The sequence below is a fragment of the Mirounga leonina genome, unplaced genomic scaffold (genome assembly GCF_011800145.1).
Source record: "Mirounga leonina isolate KUSES-001 unplaced genomic scaffold, KU_Mleo_1.0 Mir_171, whole genome shotgun sequence".
Classification (NCBI taxonomy): Eukaryota; Metazoa; Chordata; class Mammalia; order Carnivora; family Phocidae; genus Mirounga; species Mirounga leonina.
Window position 1 is genome coordinate 15,092,303 of NW_023270436.1, and position 20,933 is coordinate 15,113,235.

Here is a 20,933-nt window from a genome sequence, read left to right on the forward strand (position 1 = left end):
CACTAGTTTTCCAGAGGAGCCCAACTTGAAGCCTTTAGGATGGTTCAGCAAAATCCATCTATACACTCTCAGGATATGGTAGAGCTTCTCGTTGCCTCCCAACAGCCACTGCCCTTTCATCCATAGTAATAATTTCAAGTAGGTTCATTGCCACCCAGAATAAAGACAGCATTTCCCAGCAATCCTTGCAGCTAGGTGTGGCCATGTGACTAATTTTGGCCAATGAGATACAGGCAGAATTTTCCACGGTAGCTTCCAGGTATTTCTTTTTCTTTTTCTTTTTTTTTAATTTTTTTTTTTTTAATTCATTTGAGACACAGAGATACAGAGAGAGAGAGAGAGAGAGAAAGCATGAGCAGGGAGAGAGGCAGAGGGAGAGGAAGAAGCAGGCTCCTCGCTGAGCCAGGAGCCTGATGTGGGGCTCGATCCCAGGACCCTGGGATCATGACCTGAGCTGAAGGCAGATGCTTAACCATCTGAGCCACCCAGGTGCCCCCAGGTATTTCTATAGAAGTGATTTGTCATGTGCTTTCCCCCTTCTTCTTCATCCCTTTTTCCTTCCTGCCGGCTGGAATGCAGACATGATGGCCGGAATTCAGGTGGCTCCGTGGTCCATGAGGTGGCTTTGGGAATTGAACCCATACAAACAGAGCAATAAGATGAAAGAGTCTCAGTCTCTGAGGACTTTGCGGAGCAGGGACACCATGCCAGCAACAAGACAGAATGTCTCTGGACTTTAATATTAAGAAGAAATAAATCTCCCTTTTCTTTCAGTCACTGTGATTTTGACTCTCTGTTGCTCACGACTAAAATTAACCCTAACTCATATTCAGGGTGAAACTAAGACAGTCCCCGGAAGGAGATATCTTGTTTACAGCTCTCCTCGTCCATCTCTATGCATCCTCCTCAGCTCCTCCAAACTTCCTCCCCTCCCAGCACAAACCATGAGAACCCTCTCAGGCTAAACCGTCCTAGGAGAGGTCATTCCCAGACGTAAGAAACAAAACAAAACAAACAAAAAACAAAACAGAACTTTCCAAAGCAGTTGCCTTTGGACACCAACTGGTCGAACCAGCTCCCGCTGGAGAAGGAGGGCCTCAAGATTACAGACTCTCCAGGTCTCCCGCCCTCCAAAGATCTGAGCCAGCCCTCTGCCTAAGTGCCTCCAACAGCACGATCTAAATGTCCCAAACTGAGAGGAATAGGTAGCCAGTGCTATGAAGAAAAACCAGCTGACGGAAGAGAACCTGACTGTAGATCACATGGTTGGAGAAAGTTTCTCTGAGTAGGTGGAATTTAAGTAGAGACACAAATGAAGTGAGAGACCAGTCTTGAGGAGATCTGGGGGAACAGTGTCACAGGCTGTGCGAAGAGCAGGAGGGAAGTCCTCAGACAGGAACAGTCCGAAGGACAGAAAGGAGACCACAGGACTCAAGCACAGTGAGCGACGGGTGGATGACAGCAGGGAATCAGATCAGAAAGGTAGCCAGGAGCCTTCATGTTCTTCATGAAACTTTTCAGTTTCTAAAGTTATTTTAATTGTTGATTCAACTATTTGTTTGACAGATGGGAGAACAGAGACTTTTGTCCCATCTCTAGCCCCTAGGCCAGTGCTTTGTACAGAAGAACTTAATAAATATGTAATGAATGAATAATGAATGGAGTCTCCCCACTCCCCGCATCTGCCCCTCCTCGTGTGTTCATTAATTGGCACGACCACCCACCGGTTGCCTACGTCTAAACACTGGGCAGTACATCTGACGTGCCCTCTCGTCCCCTCCAGGGCAGTCCCTCAGTCAAAATGCTTCTGCTTCTTTAATATATCATGGATTACGTCCACCCTTTCTCTCTCCTCAGCCAACAGCCCAGCCCAAGCCACCGTCTTCCCTGGACCCTACTTTGCTGGTCTCCCTGGAGTTTTGTCCCCCAGTGCCCTCTCCACCCAGTGGCTGGTGATTTTCCTAGAACTCAGATCTCATCACACCATTCTCCTTCTCCAAACAGCTCAATGGGTACTCAAAGTGCTCAGGACAAAGCCTAACTCCTAAATGAGGTCCACAAGAACCTACATCATCTGGCCCATGCCCACCTCCCCAACCATTTCCCACCTCACAATCCATGCCAGTGGACGACTATTGTCGTCCCCCTTTTACAGATGACAAGGCAGAGGTTGAGAGAGACTAGGCCACTGACCTAGAGCAGCACAGGCCCCTCTGTTCAAGTTCTTACCCACCAGGCCTTACTGTCTTTCTTAAGCTGTAAGTGCTAACACTGTCCCTTCTTTAAAGACCTGGTTAGTTGAGATATTATTTTATTTATTGGACAGAGAGAGAGGGAGCTCAAGCAGGGGCAGATGCAGAATAATTATCCGGGCCCTGAGAGGAGATTTCGGAAGCCGTGATAAGCTCAGGAGTAAGTAGAGGGGCCCTGAGAGCCCTTCGCGGGGGAGTCCCTCTTTGAAAATAGGTAGAGGGGGGTGGGATGAGCTGACCCCTGACTCCCTTATCCCAGAGACACATGCAGGTAAGAAGTGCCCCTACTGACCCCTGACTCCCTGTCTCCCACTGAGTCCACTGAACCCCAGGCCCCTGGCCCGGCTCTGAGCAGCTTTCACGCTCCTGACACGTAAGGATCTCTCTGGCCAACACAGTGATGGCTTGTCCCAGGCAGCCTCCAGGCTCCCAATGTCAGTGGGTTCCTGGCGTCACCTGGTGTTCTACTGAGAAAGTCTGCAAGGGCTAAAAGAAGTTTCCAGACCCAGTGAGGAGGTAGAGGGAGAGGTGGGCTGGTGACCTGAAGGTCAGCTGTGGTCTGTTGGGTCCCTTTGGATTCGGAGAGCCCTTGCTCCCCACTAGGCAGCGAAGAGTCCCGGCTTAGCCATCAGCACAGATCTGACTCTGTGCCTTTACTTTTCAACATAAAATGGGGTTGGGGGCACCTGGGTGGCTCAGTCAGTTAAGCATCTGCCTTCGGCTCAGGTCATGATCCCAGGGTCCTGGGATCGAGCCCTGCTGTGCAGGGAGCCTGCTTCTCCCTCTCCTGCTCCCCCTGCTTGAGCTCCCTCTCTCTCTGTCCAATAAATAAATAAATCTTTAAGGGCGCCTGGGTGGCTCAGTTGGTGGGGCGACTGCCTTCGGCTCAGGTCATGATCCTGGAGTCCCGGGATCGAGTCCCACATCGGGCTCCCTGCTCAGCAGGGGGTCTGCTTCTCCCTCTGCCCTCTTCCCTCTTGTGCTCTCTGTCTCTCATTCTCTCTCTCTCAAATAAATAAATAAAATCTTTAAAAATAAATAAATAAATCTTTAAAAAAACATAAAATGGGGTTAACAATATACTACTGCCTCATAGGCTTATCATGAGGATGAAGAGAGGTAGGGTATACAGGCCATTTGGTAGAGCTTGGCACATAGGGGGTCTCAAGTAATGGTGGGAACCATTACTGTTTTGTGCTTTGGGTGGTTGTTATTCACAGAATCACGTGGTGGTAAGGAGCACAGGCTCTGGAGCCAGACTGCCTGGATTTGAGCATCAGCTCTGCTACTGAGCTTCAGCGAGTTCTTTAGCCTCTCTGTGCCTCAATATCATCATCTGTGAACAGGGATAATCACACTGATCTTAGAGCAAATTGGAGGAGGATTAAATAAATTGATTTATGCAAAATACAACTCTTACAAAATGTTAAATAAGTGTTATTATTATTATTATTTTTTTTTGGAAGCTGAAGATTCACTCATCTTTATTCAGAGACTACTCTCAGTGATAAGGAGAACAAAGTATACTGATAATTACATTTCAGAAAGTGAATAAGTGTTATTATTATTATTACCTATAGAGGTGGTCAGAGCAAGTGATCCCTGGAAAGAACTTTGGAGATAATAGTAAGAGGAAGCTAGAGCTCAATCAATAAGCATTAGCTGTGTGGGATTGTGAGGGCACTGACTTGTGTAGGGAGGGAGCACGTGGGTTGTTTATTTTATTTTATTTATTAATCATCTGTTTTTGCACGGGCGTTTGTTGGAGGAAAGAGCCCTGGGGGGCTGGGCCTGAGATTGAGACACAGCGGCGTTTTAGAAGCCACAAGCTGGTGGTCTTGGACAAGTTCCTTCCTGTTGAACCTCAGTTTCTTCATCTGTAAGATGGGGATGATGAGAGCATGAACCTCTGGGAGGGGGCTGTTGTGAGAAATAAATAAACAGCACGCTTGGAAATCATTTCACTTGGTCCCTTCTAAGTATCCTGGAAATTGTAGTTGCTGTTCTAGTGCTGTTACTGTGTGCAGGGTCTGTCCCACGTGGGCAAGGCGATTCAGACCCAGGGTTGCTAACACGACATCATCTGCTCAGCCAAGATCTGCTGAGCTCCTATAAGGCACCAGGCACCCTTCTAGGCACAGGGGATGATGCTGTGAACAAGACACCCAAGGGTCCTGCCCTCCTGGAGCTGAATGTGCTGGAAATTCCACTAGTGTCGTCTGTTGGGGGTTCTGAGAAAGGGAAGGAAAAAAGACATGAGCATATGCACCCCCCGTTTGCTGGAAGATGTGTTGGGCTCCGGGGGTGTCCACGGAGGGAACTCTGAGACGGGGCTTCCTGGACCTGGAGCCTGAGTGAATGCGGGAGGCGACCAGGATCGGCCCCATGCCCGGAACGAGAGCTCCGGAGCCCTAGAATTGTAGAGAAAACAGTGAGCAAAAATGCGTCCCGGTCCCGAAAGCCATGCACTTGAGGGAGGCACAGAGGCTCCTCCTTCAGTCCCGATAAGACTCCACCCCACACAGGGTTAGGGCTGGGCCTGCAGGTGAAGGGGTGTGAGGCTGGGCAGGGCCGGGGGCTGGAAATACTTAGAGGAGGAGGGAACGTGGGGTCTTGCTGCCGTGCAAGGGAAGAGCACAGAAGTGGGCAGCCAACCAACGGAGTCTTTGTCACTATCTGGGTGACCTCAGGCTGCTGCCATTCCCTCTGGATCCCCCCCCGCCCCCGTTTCCCAACTGCAGGGTGATGTCACCCTCCTCCTGAACTGTCTGTTAGAGGATGAACGGTGGTCCTTCCCAGGTGAAAGCTCTAAGAGGAAAGCAGCCCAAAGAACACTTGTTCTGGACCCTGGGGCCTACTATTGCCCCCACCCCCGCCCCAACAGGCACAGGAATCCCACAGGGGCTTTCCTTCCCGGGGAGAGCCAGCCTGGCGGCCCCTCTCCCTCCCTGGCTCCTCCTGGGCCTGGCCCCATGTTTTCATGTGGCTAAGGACAGCCCGTAGGGTTTACTGACCCCTCTCCAGGTGGCTGGGCCAGCAGGCTGAGCATCTGCCTCCTTCCTCAGCTTCCCAAAACAGAAGGCTGGCCTGACCCAGAAATATGCTGAGAATCTGGGGGCGGGTGGACAGCATACAGCAAGCATGTGGGAAGATGACTGGACGAGACCCGGGGGCCCCCAAATACCCCCAAGTGTGGCCCTTGGCAGGTGGCTTCACCTCTCCGAACCATGAGGGTCCAGTGAGGTCATGAATAAAGTGCTGAGCACATGGCCTGGTATACAGTCAGCGCTCAATAAATGTGAGCCATGCCTGTGATTATAAGAGGTAATGCAGCAGAGGGGCCAAGAGCCAGACTGCCTCGGTTCGAATCCCAGCTCTGCCACTTAACCGGGTGTGTAGACTCGGGTGAGTCACATAATCTCACTGAGCCTCAGTTTTCTCAGCAGTGCAATGGGGTTAATGAAAGCCCCTTCCTTGTAGGGTTGTAGGAGGGATTCCGTGAGTTAAGATACATAAATCCAACGGGCTTAGAACAGAACCCGGCACACGGAAAGTGCTGGATAAATGCTAATGATCGCTATTTCTGCTTTCTAGCTGCACCCCTTCCTCTCCTCTCCTGCTGGCTTCGGGGCTGCAAGCATCCTTGAAATGAGAAGGTGGATGAAGTCTCTGCGGGGTTGTGGCAAAGAGACTGGGAGAGGAAGAAGGAGGTTCTTCCAGCTCACGCCCATCAGCAGACTCACCCATAAATAAACACAGCCCCATCCGGGCATAAACACAATCACCGCTCCACCCACCCAAATCCACACACAAACGAACTGGAGTCCCAGGCCAGGTCCCAGGCAGGGCCGGCTTTCTTCTCCGTGGCAGGCAGTGAATCTCCCCCCTGGGACTCCAACCCAGCCAGCCCCGCCCCAGCTGTAACGACAGGGAGAGCCAGGCTTCTGTGTCCGGCCATGACGTCAGCCTGGAGCTTCGAGCCCGATGATCTCACCAGAGTCAAGTGGGGACCTGGTCACTCACTCGGGATGGGGGAGGGGGGCGCCTCAGTCTCCCTATCTGGGCTAGTGGGGGAGGGAGAGTGGGGGTCTCCACCAGTCAGCTCGGCGCGGACCCAGGTGCCCCCCAACCCCAGGCCCTGCCACCCTGGAGCCATGCCTCTGCTTCCTCACCTGCAAAATGGGGGTGGGGAGAACACCCCCGTTGTTGTTGCTGCGAGGGTTTAACATGAGGGGCAACCTGGGGCTCCCCATGGAGACAGGTCCGTAGGAAGAGGCTGTAAATGCTGGTGGTGGTTGTTCTCCATACTATTATTTTTAGCAAACGGCCTCATGCCCGCACTGCCTAACATCAAACTGATTCCTCAGCCAGTGACTCACTGAATTCCTTAACACCCCACCCCACCCCACCCTGTGAGGACGGCAGGGCTGAGACCCTGCAGCCCACAGATGGAGAACTGCATGCCCAAATCGCCCACCTGTTGTTGGGGACAGATCAAAGATTGGAACCCAAGCTCAGGGGGCCGTTAGGTCAAAGGACAATTTGTAAGTTCATTCTCCGGAAGCTCTGGGGGAGGAACAGGGAAATCTAGCAAGTAGGTCCTCTCTGGGCGACGGGTTCAGGCCAGACCCACTGCACCTACTGATAATTAGCATTATTAGCAGTCATAATCCGAGGACTACTACTACTAATAGAGGCTACCATTGGCTATCACTTCCTAGGGCAGTTTCCTCACAGGATTGTTACTGTGGTTGAAGGCAGTTTAGTATTTGGAAAGCACTTAGAACAGGGCCCAGCATACAGCAAGCTTTACGTAACTGAGAACTCAAAATTGAGTATATAAAAGTGTCAGTCTGCTAAATGTTTAAGGATGATCACCTCATGTGGTCCTCATGGACACAGCCACGAGGTGGCTACTATTATGTCCATTTTACAGGTGGGAAGACTGACGGGCTCACAGATGCCCAGGGAATAATGTTACTGCTCCCAGAGGACGCTGAAGGCAAGCTCCCAGGTCGGGTTGTAAGCGGGGGGAATTGCTGCCCAAGGCCACCTGCTTTCAAATCCACTGGGCTCCCATCCCTCTTCTCTCCTTCGGCAGGTCCCCAAGGCGGGCAGGACGCAGCAGGCTCTGGGGAAGGTATTACGGGTGACCGGAGCCCTGGCAGGCGGAGGGTTATTAATAGCCTAGCCGGTCTTTGCACCGGACTTGGGGAGGCGGGCGGGGGAGGGAGCGGCGGGCGGGGGCGGAGCTGAGCCCAGCCGGGGCGGAGAGTGTCCGGACTGGCTGGCTGGACTTGGCCGCCAAGGCCCCTCCCCGCCCCCTGGGAGCCCAGCTGTTCCCTCAGCTGATTCTCGGGGACTGGTTCATCACCTCCGAATACTCCTGTGACAGGAGGCACTGGCAAAGCCCGCCCCCAGCCCCAGGCAGCAATAAATAGAAGGCTCTCAGCCCAGGAGAAGCAAGGGGAAGTTTCTAGGCCCGCGTCCCTGGGTTTATTAAGCTCCTGACGCTCCTCCATGAGACGTCTCAGCGGCTCTGGCTGAGAGCCTGGACAGCCTGGGAGGACAGTGACTGGCTGATCTCCGGTGAGGGGCCCTCTGGAATTCTGCTGGGCCGGCAGGTGGTCGCCTTTGGAGTGCCTTTGGGGGCTGGGACCCCAGCCGGGTACCCCCTCTGTCCTTGGCAGCGGATGGTTCAGCGTTTTCTGAAGCTGAAGAATAAGCTCGGAGGGCCAGCGCCCCCACCCCCCCACATCACCTTGCTGTGTGACCTTGGGCAGGTGGCTCCCTCTCTCTGAGCCTCCGTTGCCCCTCCAGCTCAGCAGCCATGGCTGACGGTCAGATGCCCTTCTCCTGCCACTATCCAAGCCGCCTGCGCCGGGACCCCTTCCGGGACTCGTCCCTCCCCTCGCGCCTGCTGGATGATGACTTTGGCATGGACCCCTTCCCCGACGACCTGACGGCCTCATGGCGCAACTGGGCCCTGCCTCGATTCTCCCCGGGGTGGCCTGGGACCCTGAGGTCAGGCATGGTGCCTCGGGGGCCGACGGCTGCAGCCAGGTTTGGGGGACCTGGGGAGGGCAGAAGTCCCCCACCCTTCCCCGGGGAGCCCTGGAAAGTGTGCGTCAACGTGCACAGCTTTAAGCCAGAGGAGCTGATGGTGAAGACGAAAGACGGATACGTGGAAGTGTCTGGTGAGTGAGGGGCAGGAGTGAGAGAGAACCAGGAGAGGGGTGTAGGCCTCAGCCCCGGGAATAGTCAAGAGACCGTCTCTTCCCTTAGAGGGTGAGCTGTGACAGCAGCGTGTGACTCAGGTGACTTCAGGGCTGAGGAATGCAGCCCAGAGAGCCCACAGAAGTTATCTTTCTGGAAAAGCGCTCCTGTCCTGGCTTCCGGGAGACACCTCAACCTGACCCAGCTGGGGGGGCCTTTGGGGGCTGTATCAGTCAGAATAGGGGCTGGGAAATGGAAACCACGGCACATGTTTTGACAGAAAAAAAATTCATGTAAAGAATGAGTTCAACAGACATAGAAGAAATACAAAGACAAGAGATAGGACTCTCGGCGCCCCAGGGACACAGCCCAGTCTAGAAGGGTGTGCCATGATAGAGCTAATAATCAGCACAGGTTTCAAGAAGAACACCTCCCCTTGTCCCAGATAAGGAAACTGAGGCATGAGAGTCACTATAACGATTCTAACTGGTAACCTTGATTGAGCGCTTACTCTCTGCTAGGCACCATACTACACGCTTTACCGGTAGCATCTCAGTTAAAACAACTAGAAGAGGTGGGGCCTGTTTGTCTCCTCTTTTTACAGAGGAGGAAACTGAGGCACAGAAAGCTTAAAGTAACATGCCCACAGCTGCCTGGATTCAAACCCAGGCTGTCTTGGGAACTGGGAGGCCAGAAGCGATTTGACGGTTTATTGAGCACCTAGGTTATTGAGCACTTGGGTACCAAGAACTGGGCTAAGACTCTTACATTCCTTCTACCAGATAATCCTCACTCACTCCAGCCCTGGGAAGCGGGGCTGTCTACTCCCATTTTACAGCTGAGGAGGTTGAGGCCCAAGCAGGACTTGTCCAAGGTCACGCCATGAGTCAGCAGCCAGCAGGAAGAGTTTGGGCCTGGCCAGGACTCCAGGCCCAGGGCTTGCGCCACCTCCCAGCCTGGGCGAAAGGAAGAGGAGACAGGAGCCTCAGTCCCCATTAAGCAGGGCAGCAGGGGAACGGCTTCCTCTGTCTTCCCTCCCAATTAAGGCTGCATTAAAAGGAGTGTGTTCCTGGCAGGCTCCCAGCCAGAAAATCAGTAAAAGCCATTGCAAAGCCAGGCTGGGCAGAGACAAGCCTGGCAGGGCAGGGCGGCGTGTAGGGGGAGTTTCAAAGCCTCGCAGGGCAGAATTATAAACATCAGAGGCTCGGGGAGGGGGGGGGTGTCACGAGGCATGTTGGGGCCACGTGCGGATGGAGGTGTTCAGCCGGGCCTTCCCAACTTGGCTGCAGTTGAACCTGGCTCTGCCATGGACCAGCAGGATGTGCAAATTGTTTATGTTCTTTGTGCGTTGTTTCCTTACCTGGAAATGGGGGTTCCAGTGGCTACGCAGCATGAGGATCGCTGTATTACATGGGCCGATGCATGTCCAGTGTGGACCTGCTGCCTGGAACACGAGGGATCAGTATTCCTACGGCTGTGATGTTGCTGTTATTAAAATGCTGGGTACAGAGCAAGGCCCCAGGAGACCGTAAATGGTAGATGCTCTTTGAGACCTGGGTTCCAGTCCCGTCCCTGCCAGATGGATAAGGACAAGAAAGTCTTCCCACCACTCAGAGCCTCAGTTTCCTTATCTGCAGAACGGGTTGTGTAATAATATCGGGCCTGCAAGTCTGTAGGGAAGATTAAAAATACATGCAGACAAAAAAAAAAAAAAAATACATGCAGACAATATATGATAATAAATGCAGAGAGTCTGTAAAATGGGGAGAATGACAGTGTCTGTCTGGCACTCTGTGAATAAGGGGATTATTACCAACACCTCTCCCATCTTTGTTTTAATTGGGATTCCAGAATCTTCCACCCCAGGTTGGAGGGTTTCCCATGCCCTGTGGCCCCTCCAGGAGACCTCTGGAGGATGTTTCCTTCATTCTCCTTTCTAGGTGCTTCTTACTAACTGGGCTGTGGCAACTCCAGACTGAGATCCCAGAGAAGTACCTTACTAATCCAGCGGCTCTGCATGAGGCTTTGAGCGGGTCATGGAGCCTCAGTTTCCATATTTGTAAAATGGGGTTGTTGGGTGCTTAAGTAAGGCAGACAAAGCCTTTTAAAGTTGTAAAAATGCCTCCCAGGTGTGTACTTAGCAACCTCAGCTTGACAGAATCCAAATCCCCTGAGAGTACGTACAGAGACTTTCACAAATGGATTTAAGAAATCAGATTGATATCAGGGCTCCATTTAAAATCAGATCCAGTCTTTTCTCCTGTTATCACATAATGACAGACCTATTCTTCCTCAAGCACCTGGTGCAGGGCACTGTGCTCAATGCCTGTGTATGTTGGCTCCCTGGTTCCTCACATGGACTCTCAAGGAAATATGGGTAGGTTTGTGATACCCACTTTACAGGTGAGGAAGTTGAGGCTCAGAGAGAGTAACTCACCTGAGATCCCCTGTCCTCCATGGCACATATCTGCAATTCAAAGCCAGGTCTGCTTAGATGGTTCCAAGTCAGGATGGCTGGATTTTTTCTGCTTATACGGCCTTGGGCAAATCCTGCCACCTCTTGGGCCTCAGTTTTCCTTAGGAGGAATTGAACTCAATCAGTATGTATTTGCCAAATGGTACATTTTAAGATATCAATAGGTATCTAAGAAATGCAGGATAGGTGGCCCAGAATTTTAAAGATGTGCCAGAGGAAACAAAATTATAAATAGGTCTCCTCACTGCAGGACTTATCAGAGCTTTGAATTTGCTTAGGTAATTTGTGGATCTCTGGAGGCAGCCCTGTCTTATCTGACCACATCTGAGTGTCTAGTTCCAGGGAAGTATTTGGAAAATGCTAGACTAAATGCTTTCCATGATGCCTTATCCACCCCTACTCCTACCCTGCAGCCACCAGCCAAGAAATATTCTCTTCATGGGCCACTGGGCCAGGACCTGGCCAAGAAGGAACTGGAAAATCCAGAGGCCTTATTCCCACCCCTTCTCCTTAATCCCAGGGCCTCCGCCTCCCCTGGAAACAGCACCTTCTTTCTTTAGCTGGGCCAATGCCTTTCCCCGAAGTGCTGATGCCTGCTTCTTGGCACCTACGTTTCTCTGAGGCATGTTGAAAAAATAGTAGCTGTGAGGGGCCTCTGGCTTGCCCTGGCCTCCGGATGAGTTCTTTTTTAAAAAAAAGAATCATAATTACTTTTTTTCTGTTTACAAAAATAAAATATTTCCACGGTAGAAAATGTAGATAGGAAAGCAAAATCAGAAATTAAAAATCACTCATAATCCTTAAGCTGCCCTAATAAATAGGTATTCAAATTATATGCAAATTAAGCTTCAACATGAACCTCCGGTAGCAACATCCATTTTCAACCAGGCTTCTCTTTATGGAAATCTTGGAGCTGTGCCTGCTCAGAGATCTTCCCCTCCCTAACCCCAATACCCTATTTTCAGGGTGTGGACAGGCAAGCTTAGCCTTTCAGGAGCGGTCCTTTCCCGGACATCAAAATAAGCCACAAACCTTCACCCTCACACAACATTTTTACAACTTACAAAGCAATCCTGTGACTCATTCTCATTTGCTCAGCAACCCAATAATTAGGAAGGTGTTGCCATCCCCATTTTCGAGAAGAGTAAACTGAGGCTCAGAGAAGAATGGGGTTGTGCTAAGAAGTGTTAGAGCAGGGACTGAAAGTCCAAAACCTACATCCCTTTGCTCCAGCATTTCCAAGCTGTGTGACCCTGGGCGTATCACTTAACCTCTCTGAACTTCCGTTCCCCATCCACAAAATGGTAATAATGAAAGTCCCCGCTTTCTAAGGTTGTTGTGAAAATTAAAGAAGGAGCTGTAGCCAGGGGCTGGGAGGGTGGCTGACACCAAGTAAGCGCTATGTAAGAGTCTGTTATTGCTATTGTTTTGATCATCATCATTGTTTATTATTCTCAGGACACCAAGTGTGCAAAAGGGCTGAGTCAGAGGCACTGGCCGGTCCCCAGGGGAAGCAGGCCTCCAGAGGCCTGGGCTCTGGGGAGGGTTTCAGGGAACAGACAATGTTCCCCTGGCCACAGGCCTGGGTTAGGGCTGGACAGTTGGTACTCATGGACTTGGCAGGTCCAAATCTACTCTCCCAGCACCTTCAGAGCATAGTGTGTTCTGGGTAACCAGACACTCCGGTTTAAAAACGAATTCCTATCCGGCACCACTTTCTGCCCCCCTTGTGAGTGAATAAACGGATGCAGCCTTTCCTAAGGGCCATTTAACAATACAGATCAAGCCTCAGAAATCCTAGAACTTAGAATTTATCCTAAAGAAGGCATCAGGCTGGATGCAAAGATCCAGCTGTAAGGGTGTTCGGTGCAATGTGGTGCGATAGGTTCTTTCTAAGGTCACATATCTGTCTCAGTGCCCAAAAGCCAGGGAGTGACTAAATGAACTTATGTATCCCTACAGAGGAATGTTGTGCAACCATTAAAAAGTCACGTGGTGGAAGAATATTTGGTGTAACATGGAAAAATATCATGTGTTAGCAAGAGATAGCAGTTTTGAGCGTAACATAAAATATGATCCTATTTGCTAAAATACATGATATACCCCTATGCCATATAACATTTATGCATGCCTAAGTAACTTAGAAAGAAAAGTCTGGAACTTATACAAAAATGTGGTTTCGTCGGGGGGTTTCAATCATTTATTTCTTTATTTTCTACATTTTCTAGGATACCCTTGTATTATCTTACAATCAGAACAAAGTCATTAATAAAGAAAGTATGAATAATTTAAAAAAGCAATTAATAAGGTAATCACCTATAAATTGTCAGTTTTTAAAAAACCAGGGCTGCAAAAAAAAAAAATCCCACAGGGTTATTTACAGTCTGGATTCCAAAGCTTCTCAGAAGGGTGTCGCTGTGCACATGAGGGTTCTTGGCCGGGAAATGTGGCCCCACAGTTGAGGAACAAATAAAAGATAGGAGCTAGAAAGCTCCACTGGGCACTAATCTGGTGTGTGTAAAGAGAAATTAGAGAGGCGCCGGGGTGACTCAGTCGTTAAGCGTCTGCCTTCGGCTCAGGTCATGATCCCGGGATCCTGGGATCGAGCCCCGCATCGGGCTCCCTGCTCAGCGGGGAGTCTGCTTCTCCCTCTGCCCCTGCCCCCAGCTTGTGCTTACTCTATATCAAATAAATAAACAAAATCTTAAAAAAGAGAGAGAGAGAAAAATTAGAGGCTTTCCCCATTAAAAAAAAAAAAAAGACTGAAGAGTGGCCAGGAGGCTCAGAAGTTGCTATAAAAATTGCAAGGTGATAGCCAGTTTGGGCCCAAACCTTCATGTAATCTTACCTTTTTCCTTCCCGAGGAAGAAGAACTGCCCTCCCCTGCTACCCCGTGGAAGGCGGGGCAGGTAGAATTTCAAATCTGTGATGTCTGATGTGTCATTTCTTAAGGAGACCTCCCCTCCTTTGGAGACTCTGGGTGTTTTTGTTTTGTTTTGTTTTTTAGCAGATTGAAGCATTACTTCCAGGCAATTCATCCGTTTTAGGTACAGATAATGTGGCTCAAAGAGCTCATTGCAAGCTGGAACAGGAAGAGGGGCGTGAGACCCCAGCACTTGGCGTAGATTCAGGGAGAGCTGGTTCAGAGCCCAGGCCTGCCGTGCACCTGCTGGGTGACTGTGGACCCATGACTGGGCCTCAGTTCCCGCCTCCGTCACCAAGGGGGAAGGAAGCCCACCTTCAGAGCCAGGAAAGGCTCTGTGCGTTGTAAAGCCCACTGGGTGGCAAGCCAGCCCTCAGCATGTGACCCCACTTCTTTCCTACCACCCCTCCTGGGATGCTAGCCTCCGGGTTTGACGGGCTGGCTAGGGGGCAAGGGCTGAGGTTGCTCAGACAACTGGTGTCTCCAGACTGAGCCCTGAGCCAAAGGGTGGGGAAGGGGCAAGGGCTGGGGCAGGATTCGAACCCAAGCCCGAGTCCTAACTGAAGTCCAGGGGCATAGATGCTTACATGTGGCATTCCGCTCCCTTCTAGGCAAACATGAAGAGAAGCAGCAAGAAGGTGGCATCGTTTCCAAGAACTTCACAAAGAAAATCCAGTAAGTCCCCTGGCGGTGTGTTTTCCAGGGTGGGGGCGGAGCAGCGGGTAGTGTCTGGGACCCGAGATCTGGTGTGTCTCCCTCTTGGGCATCTCTCTTTCAAGACAAGCCCCAGGGCGGGGAATTGAACCCTCACCGCTCACCCCTCACACCTAAAGGGGAGAAGGTGTCACAGCAAACCTGTGATTCCGTGAAAATCGGGGCACTCTCCGACCCACGTGGTATGTCTGGGGAGTATCTCCATCACCATCAAGAGGGCCTGTCCCCTGATGCCCAAATGCCCAGTAGAATCTTGCGAAGGTTGCTTGCTCTGAGTGTCCCACCACCACCGGGAGAGCATGCCGCCTTCCCTAGCGCATGCAGCTGGAAGGTGTCCCGACATTGCTGTTTCCTCCCGGGGGGGCTTTGGAGGCTGAGACTTTGGGACACGTGAAGGGCAGGTTTTGCTGAGGGGTGTGGGAAGGGCTGAGCCTGGGGGAATCATGCCAGCACCAGGAAGACCACCAGGCTGGGCCAGTGAACCAAAGCCAACCGTAGGGAGGGAGCCTGCGGCAAGGTGCCGAAGAGGGATACCTCTTCCCACGCACACCCTCTAGACGGCAGCACTCGGCCACGTACGCTTCTGGCCCCAAAGTCTTGTCCCGGTCAGTGCATTTAATCTCTGCTGCGGGCAGAAGAGACATTCCCCTCCTTGTATGATGGGGAAACTGAGTTCCCAGAGGTGAAGAGACCTGCCCAGAGTCCTTACGATTTGAATTTAGAACAGCCCCCAACCGATCCCTGAACCCTGAGTGCCACGCTCATGTCTGGAGCAAGGGATGCCCCTTCCTTACCCGTAAAAGGGATCGGGTGGGTGTTGATTCCAGAGGTGCACAGTAGGTCCCCAGAAGTGGCAGTTTGTTGTGACTATTACTGGTGGTGGTGTTGAGTCTTTACTCCACGCCTGGCCCTGGCAGAAATGTCCCGGGGCTGGAAGAGAGTGTGCTGGCTGCATTGAGGCTTCTTTCAGCTTTGGGATTCGGCAGGCCTGTCTCTCCTGCCATGTGCCCAGTCCTGACCCGCCCAGCGCCTCTGGAGTTCTTAGAAGCCCATGGACGCTTCCTGATAAGGCAAACGGCTGTTTTTCTTCACGCTCGCTGGCTCGCCTGCCATCCCCAAAACCCACACCTCTCCCTGGTATAGCAGCCACATGAAACGCTGCTCAGAGGGAGAGGGGAAAGGAAAGGGGGTGGGGGGAAAGGTGCAGGGGGAGCTGATGTTTCTTGGAAGAGACTCAAATAAGGTCTCAGGATGGAGTCACAGGCAAGGCAACGCTGGGGAAGGGACTGAGCTGGAAAGAAGTCAGGGGGTTAATCATCTTTATAAAATGTGGATTTCCCCATCTCCGAGGCCTCCGAGAAACAGCTTGCTGGGGTGACTTGACCAGACAGAAATGCCTAAAGCTGCTCAAGGCACAGCTGGGGTCCAGCAGCTGAGCAGAGCTACTTGTTACAATATTGGACTAGCCATTGTCCTGAGCCCCCCAAGTGCCCTCCCTAGCCAGCCTGGCCACCCTGACCCTATCCACAGGACCTTCCGAGCTTCCCCACATTCCAGAAACAAAGGGTCTCCAGCACCCTCCTCCATCACTGTGGCACGTATCCATCCATTCTGGTGGGTCATTGTCCCACTGGGCCAGTTGCTAAGTATTTTGACGCTCCTCTGGACGTAGGGAGTCCTGGTTCCATGATAAAGAAAGTGGATAACTTGGAACCAGCTCCCTGAACTATCCTGAGCTTCTGTCCCCACATTCCCTCATGGACAGAGCTGTGATGGGGGATGAGAGGAAGCGTGTAAAGCATTTAGCATGGGGTCCAGACTCAGTGTTCAGTCCATGGGGACTAATATTATTTAAAAACTCTGCAAGGCTGGAGTCACACGAGAGCAGCTGGAACCTCCTGGGATGCCCTGGCTCTGCCCAGACTCTAGACACCAAGGATGGCCCTGGCCCACTCTCAGGAGACTCCATTGCCTCTCCCAGGAAAAGCTCCGGTCATCAGAGGACAGGGAAGCTCCTTCAGCCAGACTGAGATCCTTGGAGATTTCCTCCCAGGCAGGATTCTACAGCCTTTGCCACGGCTAGGAAATTCTTCCCAACACATCCATCCCCATGTGAAAGGCGCCATTTTGACTGGGTGAGGGGGAGAAGGAGAGGTCTTGGAATTTGCTGATCAGGTTGGGGGGCAGGGCAAGACTGTAGATGGGATCTTTCCACACCCAACTTGGGTGGGAGGACAGGAAGCAGGGGACTCAGGAAATCATCAATGGAAGATGCTCAGAGTCAAAGCAAACTTTAGTTCCTTGCTCCATCTCTTCCCAGGTATCTGCTCTGCCTTTATTGACATCTGCAGTGTGTCAAGAGCCATGTGATGAGGGGGTTAGGTTTAATATTATTTCGCCTTTAAAAGAATCCTATGAAGTAGGTATTATTAAGCCCATCTTCTGCATGAGAAAATTGAAATTCAGAGGGATTTTGGAATCCCACAAAGGTCACACAGCTAGTAATGAGCCAGATCTGGGATTTGAACACAGGTCCCCCCACCTTCAAAGCCCATGGCCTTCCTACCTGGTTAGGTGAGACCAGATTGCAGTCATTCACAGACCATCGTCAAATACTTTTTGCCTTATGTGCTTATATTCCCATATTATTATTTGCTTAAGATTTCTTTTCCTTTTGATCAGGTCACTTTTGCAAAAGTTAAATTCCTACTAAAACATTCACTGAAGAGGGTAATCATAAAACAAATCCAATGAAAGAAAAATGCGGTTGAGTAGGTAGCACTGTCTGCCTAAGGGTCCAAGCCTTAGATCAGCTCTCTATTTGTTAAAAACAGAAAATAGCAAGGGATAGAGGCTAAAGGTGTTTAGGTCATGTTAACACTTAGCTGAGACCTTCGTTTGGATGCAAATGGAAGGATTGAAAGAGAATACAAGAGGAATAGTTTTCCTACAGCCAGTGACTGCATAACGACTAACACTTACTGAGCACTTACTGTATGCCAGGCACTGGGCTAAGCCTTTTGCTTTCATTATCCTGTGTAATTCTCGCACTACCTTAAGAGGTAGAAACCAACCGTTAACCCACTTTTCCTATAAGGAGGTAGGTTCAGAGAGCCTAGCTCACTAGCCCGAAGTCACACAGTCAGGAAGAATCAGAATTCGAACTCAGGTCTGCCTGCCTGCAAAGGCCATGCTCTGGATCGCGGCGGCCCTGCCCCATTTCATCAGGTGTGCTATGGGTTAGCATGCAAATAGTTAAACAGAGTTGGCCCATCCCCAGTAGTGGGAGGGAGGTCCAGACTTTTGGCCTCCTCTGTGCTTCAGAAGTTTGACTTGGCCACTGCCCAAGTTCCCTCTTTCTCTTCCCTCCTTCCCAGCAGGTCCCTTGTTAATCTCTGTGGCTCTAATTTAGCAGGAGTCTCCTGGGTAGATGAGGCTCATGTGGTTACATGTTGCTACTCACAGCAAAAACTCCCCACCCCCTTCAGGAAGGATCCTGCCTTGGCCAGGAATGGGTCTGCCTCCTTGCCTGGTTCTTTCATCAAAACCTCTGCATTTCTAACAAGCAGGGCCATCCTGGACCAGTGGAAAGATCTATGCTGATCAACCCTCCTGGCTTCCTTTTTTTTCAAAAGTCTGGTGCCGGGGGAGGCAATAGGACATCATGATCAGCTGCTCTGACTTTGGAGGCCAAGATTCCAATTCCATTCCCATCTGCTTCTTTCCAGCAGTGTGACCTTGGGCAAGTCACTTCACCTCTCTGGCCTCAATTTCCTTGTCTGTAAATGGAGACAGTAACAGAACTTGCCTGGTGGGATCATTGTCAACAACTAGAGGAGATGACACACAGGTGAACTACCTGGCACATAGAAAGTACTCAGAAGGTTATAGTTTTCATAATCTTTATTTTCTTTTTTTTTTTTTAAAGATTTTATTTATTTATTTATTAGAGAGCGAGCGAGAGAGAAACAGCATGAGAGGGGGGAAGGTCAGAGGGAGAAACAGGCTCCCCACCGAGCCTGGAGCCTGATGTGGGACTCGATCCCAGGACTCTGGGATCATGACCTGAGCCGAAGGCAGTCGCTCAACCGACTGAGCCACCCAGGCGCCCCCATAATCTTTATTAATAATGGCATCCCAATGAGGCCATGAACATGTTCTCACAATTCTGGTAATTAGTTGAAGGAAGCATGTTCCAGATTGTCTCTTTCACCCAAAACAATCAAAAAATCATAAAAAAAAAAAAAAATAGCTTCAGAACTGGAACCAGAGTTGGATTCAGAAATCCCTTTGAGGTTCTCACTCACTGAGCCTGCCACTTGATTTCCCCAAGTCTCTGCTAAATGTTCTGTGCAATGGGCATATTAATTCCTACCTATGAACCACTCTGGGCTCTTTATAAAGTTCTACAGGTCACTTCCTATAAATGTGTTTGGGGAACAAAGCAGTTACGACCTGTTAAGAGAGACTTCAGCTGTGCCCCAAGGCTTATTCTAAGCATCAGAGAGAATGTTGCCCGGTGGCCGGCCTGTTCCATCCTTAACTCATCAGTAACGCGTCCTGTAGGAAAGCCCTTGCGGCAGGCACATGGCAGATGAAAGTGTGTTACCTGCTGTGAGTTACCGCCTTCCCTGCATTTTATAACGGGATGGCGGTGCGGGCCATTTCTGCCAGCAGCCGGTCCCATGTGGGCGAAGACCTCAACCAAAGGCCAAACATCTGGGCCACAGTGATCTTGTAAGTTAACTGTTGGAACACCATGTTACCATTTGCAAGGCGTGTTCAGACTCTGTCTTCAAATACTATGGTATACAAGTTTTATATTGCTGTCTCCATTTGCAGAGGAGGGCATAAACTCAGAGCAATTGAGTGACCTTCCCAAGACTGCCCAGCTAGAGAGGGGCAGAGCCAGGCCTCAAACCCAGTGTCTATGCCCTCAAAGCCTAAATTTGTATCAAAGCTACGTCCTTCCAGATGCACAGAAGTTTGTTTAAGCTATATGAAACATAGTACAGGGGCGCCTGGGTGGCTCAGTCGTTAAGCGTCTGCCTTCGGCTCGGGTCATGATCCTAGGGTCCTGGGATCGAGCCCCGCATCGGGCTCCCTGCTCAGCGGGAAGCCTGCTTCTCCCTCCCCCATTCCCCCTGTTTGTATTCCCTCTCTCACTGTGTCTCTCTCTGTCAAATAAATAAATAAAATCTTTAAAAAAAAAAAAAAAAGAAAAAGAAACATAGTACATGAATAGTATCTTGTGCTTCTCCTAGGCTTCCCGCAGAGGTGGATCCTGTGACAGTCTTTGCCTCGCTTTCCCCAGAGGGCCTGCTGATCATCGAAGCTCCCCAGGTCCCCCCTTACTCACCATTTGGAGAGAGCAATTTCAACAATGAGCTTCCCCAAGACAGCCAGGAAGTCACCTGTTCCTGAGACCCCAGTCTTGGCCCATTTTTTCCCCTCCCCAACCCCAGGGCTTCTCTGATTCCTGGGTACACGACTTGAGCTGAATTCGTAGATTTAGTGTGACTAAAATGTTGGGGGGGGGTTGCAGGGTGGCCTGACCACCGACTCCCTGGATAGGGTAGTAGTAGTAGGTGTTTCCATAGGATGGCGCAGTTGGCAGGCCATGCTCAGTTGCCTGAAGCCAAAATGCTGGGAGATTTTCTTTCTTTCCCTTTTCTCTCATGACGAAAATGTTGCCCATTCTGTAGTTGCAGAACAGAAGGGGACATGACATTTCACACTGTGTCTTCCCTTGCAGCGAATGCAAGGATTGCTTCTCTCTGGGGACCTCCCTGTCACCCAGATTCCTGTTCTGGGTTCCCACTTTCCATGCCTGCCCCATGGTTTGCTGGATGGAGCCCATTAGCTCACTCTACTATGTTTCTGCAGCGCTGGCCTACAAAGGGGGATAGCTAGGTCTTACCCCCCATATGGGATTTATCCAACAGCCACACGAAAACAGTGCCTTCTGCTCTTCACCCAAGCGTTTATATAGCATGTTCCCAAGTTGGCACTCCCTGAGGACTCTGGAAGCCCATTCATTCTCTGCCTAAAGTGCTCCCCCTCCCCCGCTTCTTGTGCCTCCTATGTCCAATTTGGGATTTTTACAGAGGGGGCTGTCTCCAAACAGCTCCACCAGGAACCAAGCAAAGGCCAGACAGACTGGTAGGCAGGCTAGTGGTATTATGTATATGAGTGGGACTTGTGTGTCATTGTTATTTGAATTGTGCTGTTGTTTGGGGGGGAAATAACAGTAAATAATAATAATAATAAAAGAGCTGATGTTCTTAGCCTTGTGTGCTTCTTTTGATGGGGAATGCTAAATGCTATACCACTGAGAGAGCTGATATCAATT

At 50.7% G+C, this 20,933-nt stretch overlaps 1 protein-coding gene across 2 annotated transcripts in view; it reads left to right on the forward strand.

The window, feature by feature from the left end:
* The first annotated feature begins 7,629 nt into the window (after positions 1 to 7,629).
* The window catches only part of HSPB8 (heat shock protein family B (small) member 8), a 67,593-nt gene continuing 54,289 nt past the window's right edge, over positions 7,630 to 20,933 (forward strand). The window contains exons 1-3 of one of the 2 annotated variants that reach the window (XM_035017112.1): positions 7,655 to 8,449; positions 14,479 to 14,542; positions 19,846 to 20,868. In XM_035017112.1, the coding sequence (XP_034873003.1) occupies positions 8,083 to 8,449; positions 14,479 to 14,542; positions 19,846 to 20,005 (591 nt within the window). In that variant the 5' untranslated portion in view covers positions 7,655 to 8,082 and the 3' untranslated portion in view covers positions 20,006 to 20,868. Of the gene's footprint in view, positions 8,450 to 14,478; positions 14,543 to 19,845; positions 20,869 to 20,933 lie in introns of those variants that run through there. The other variant, XM_035017111.1, reaches the window with a different exon arrangement.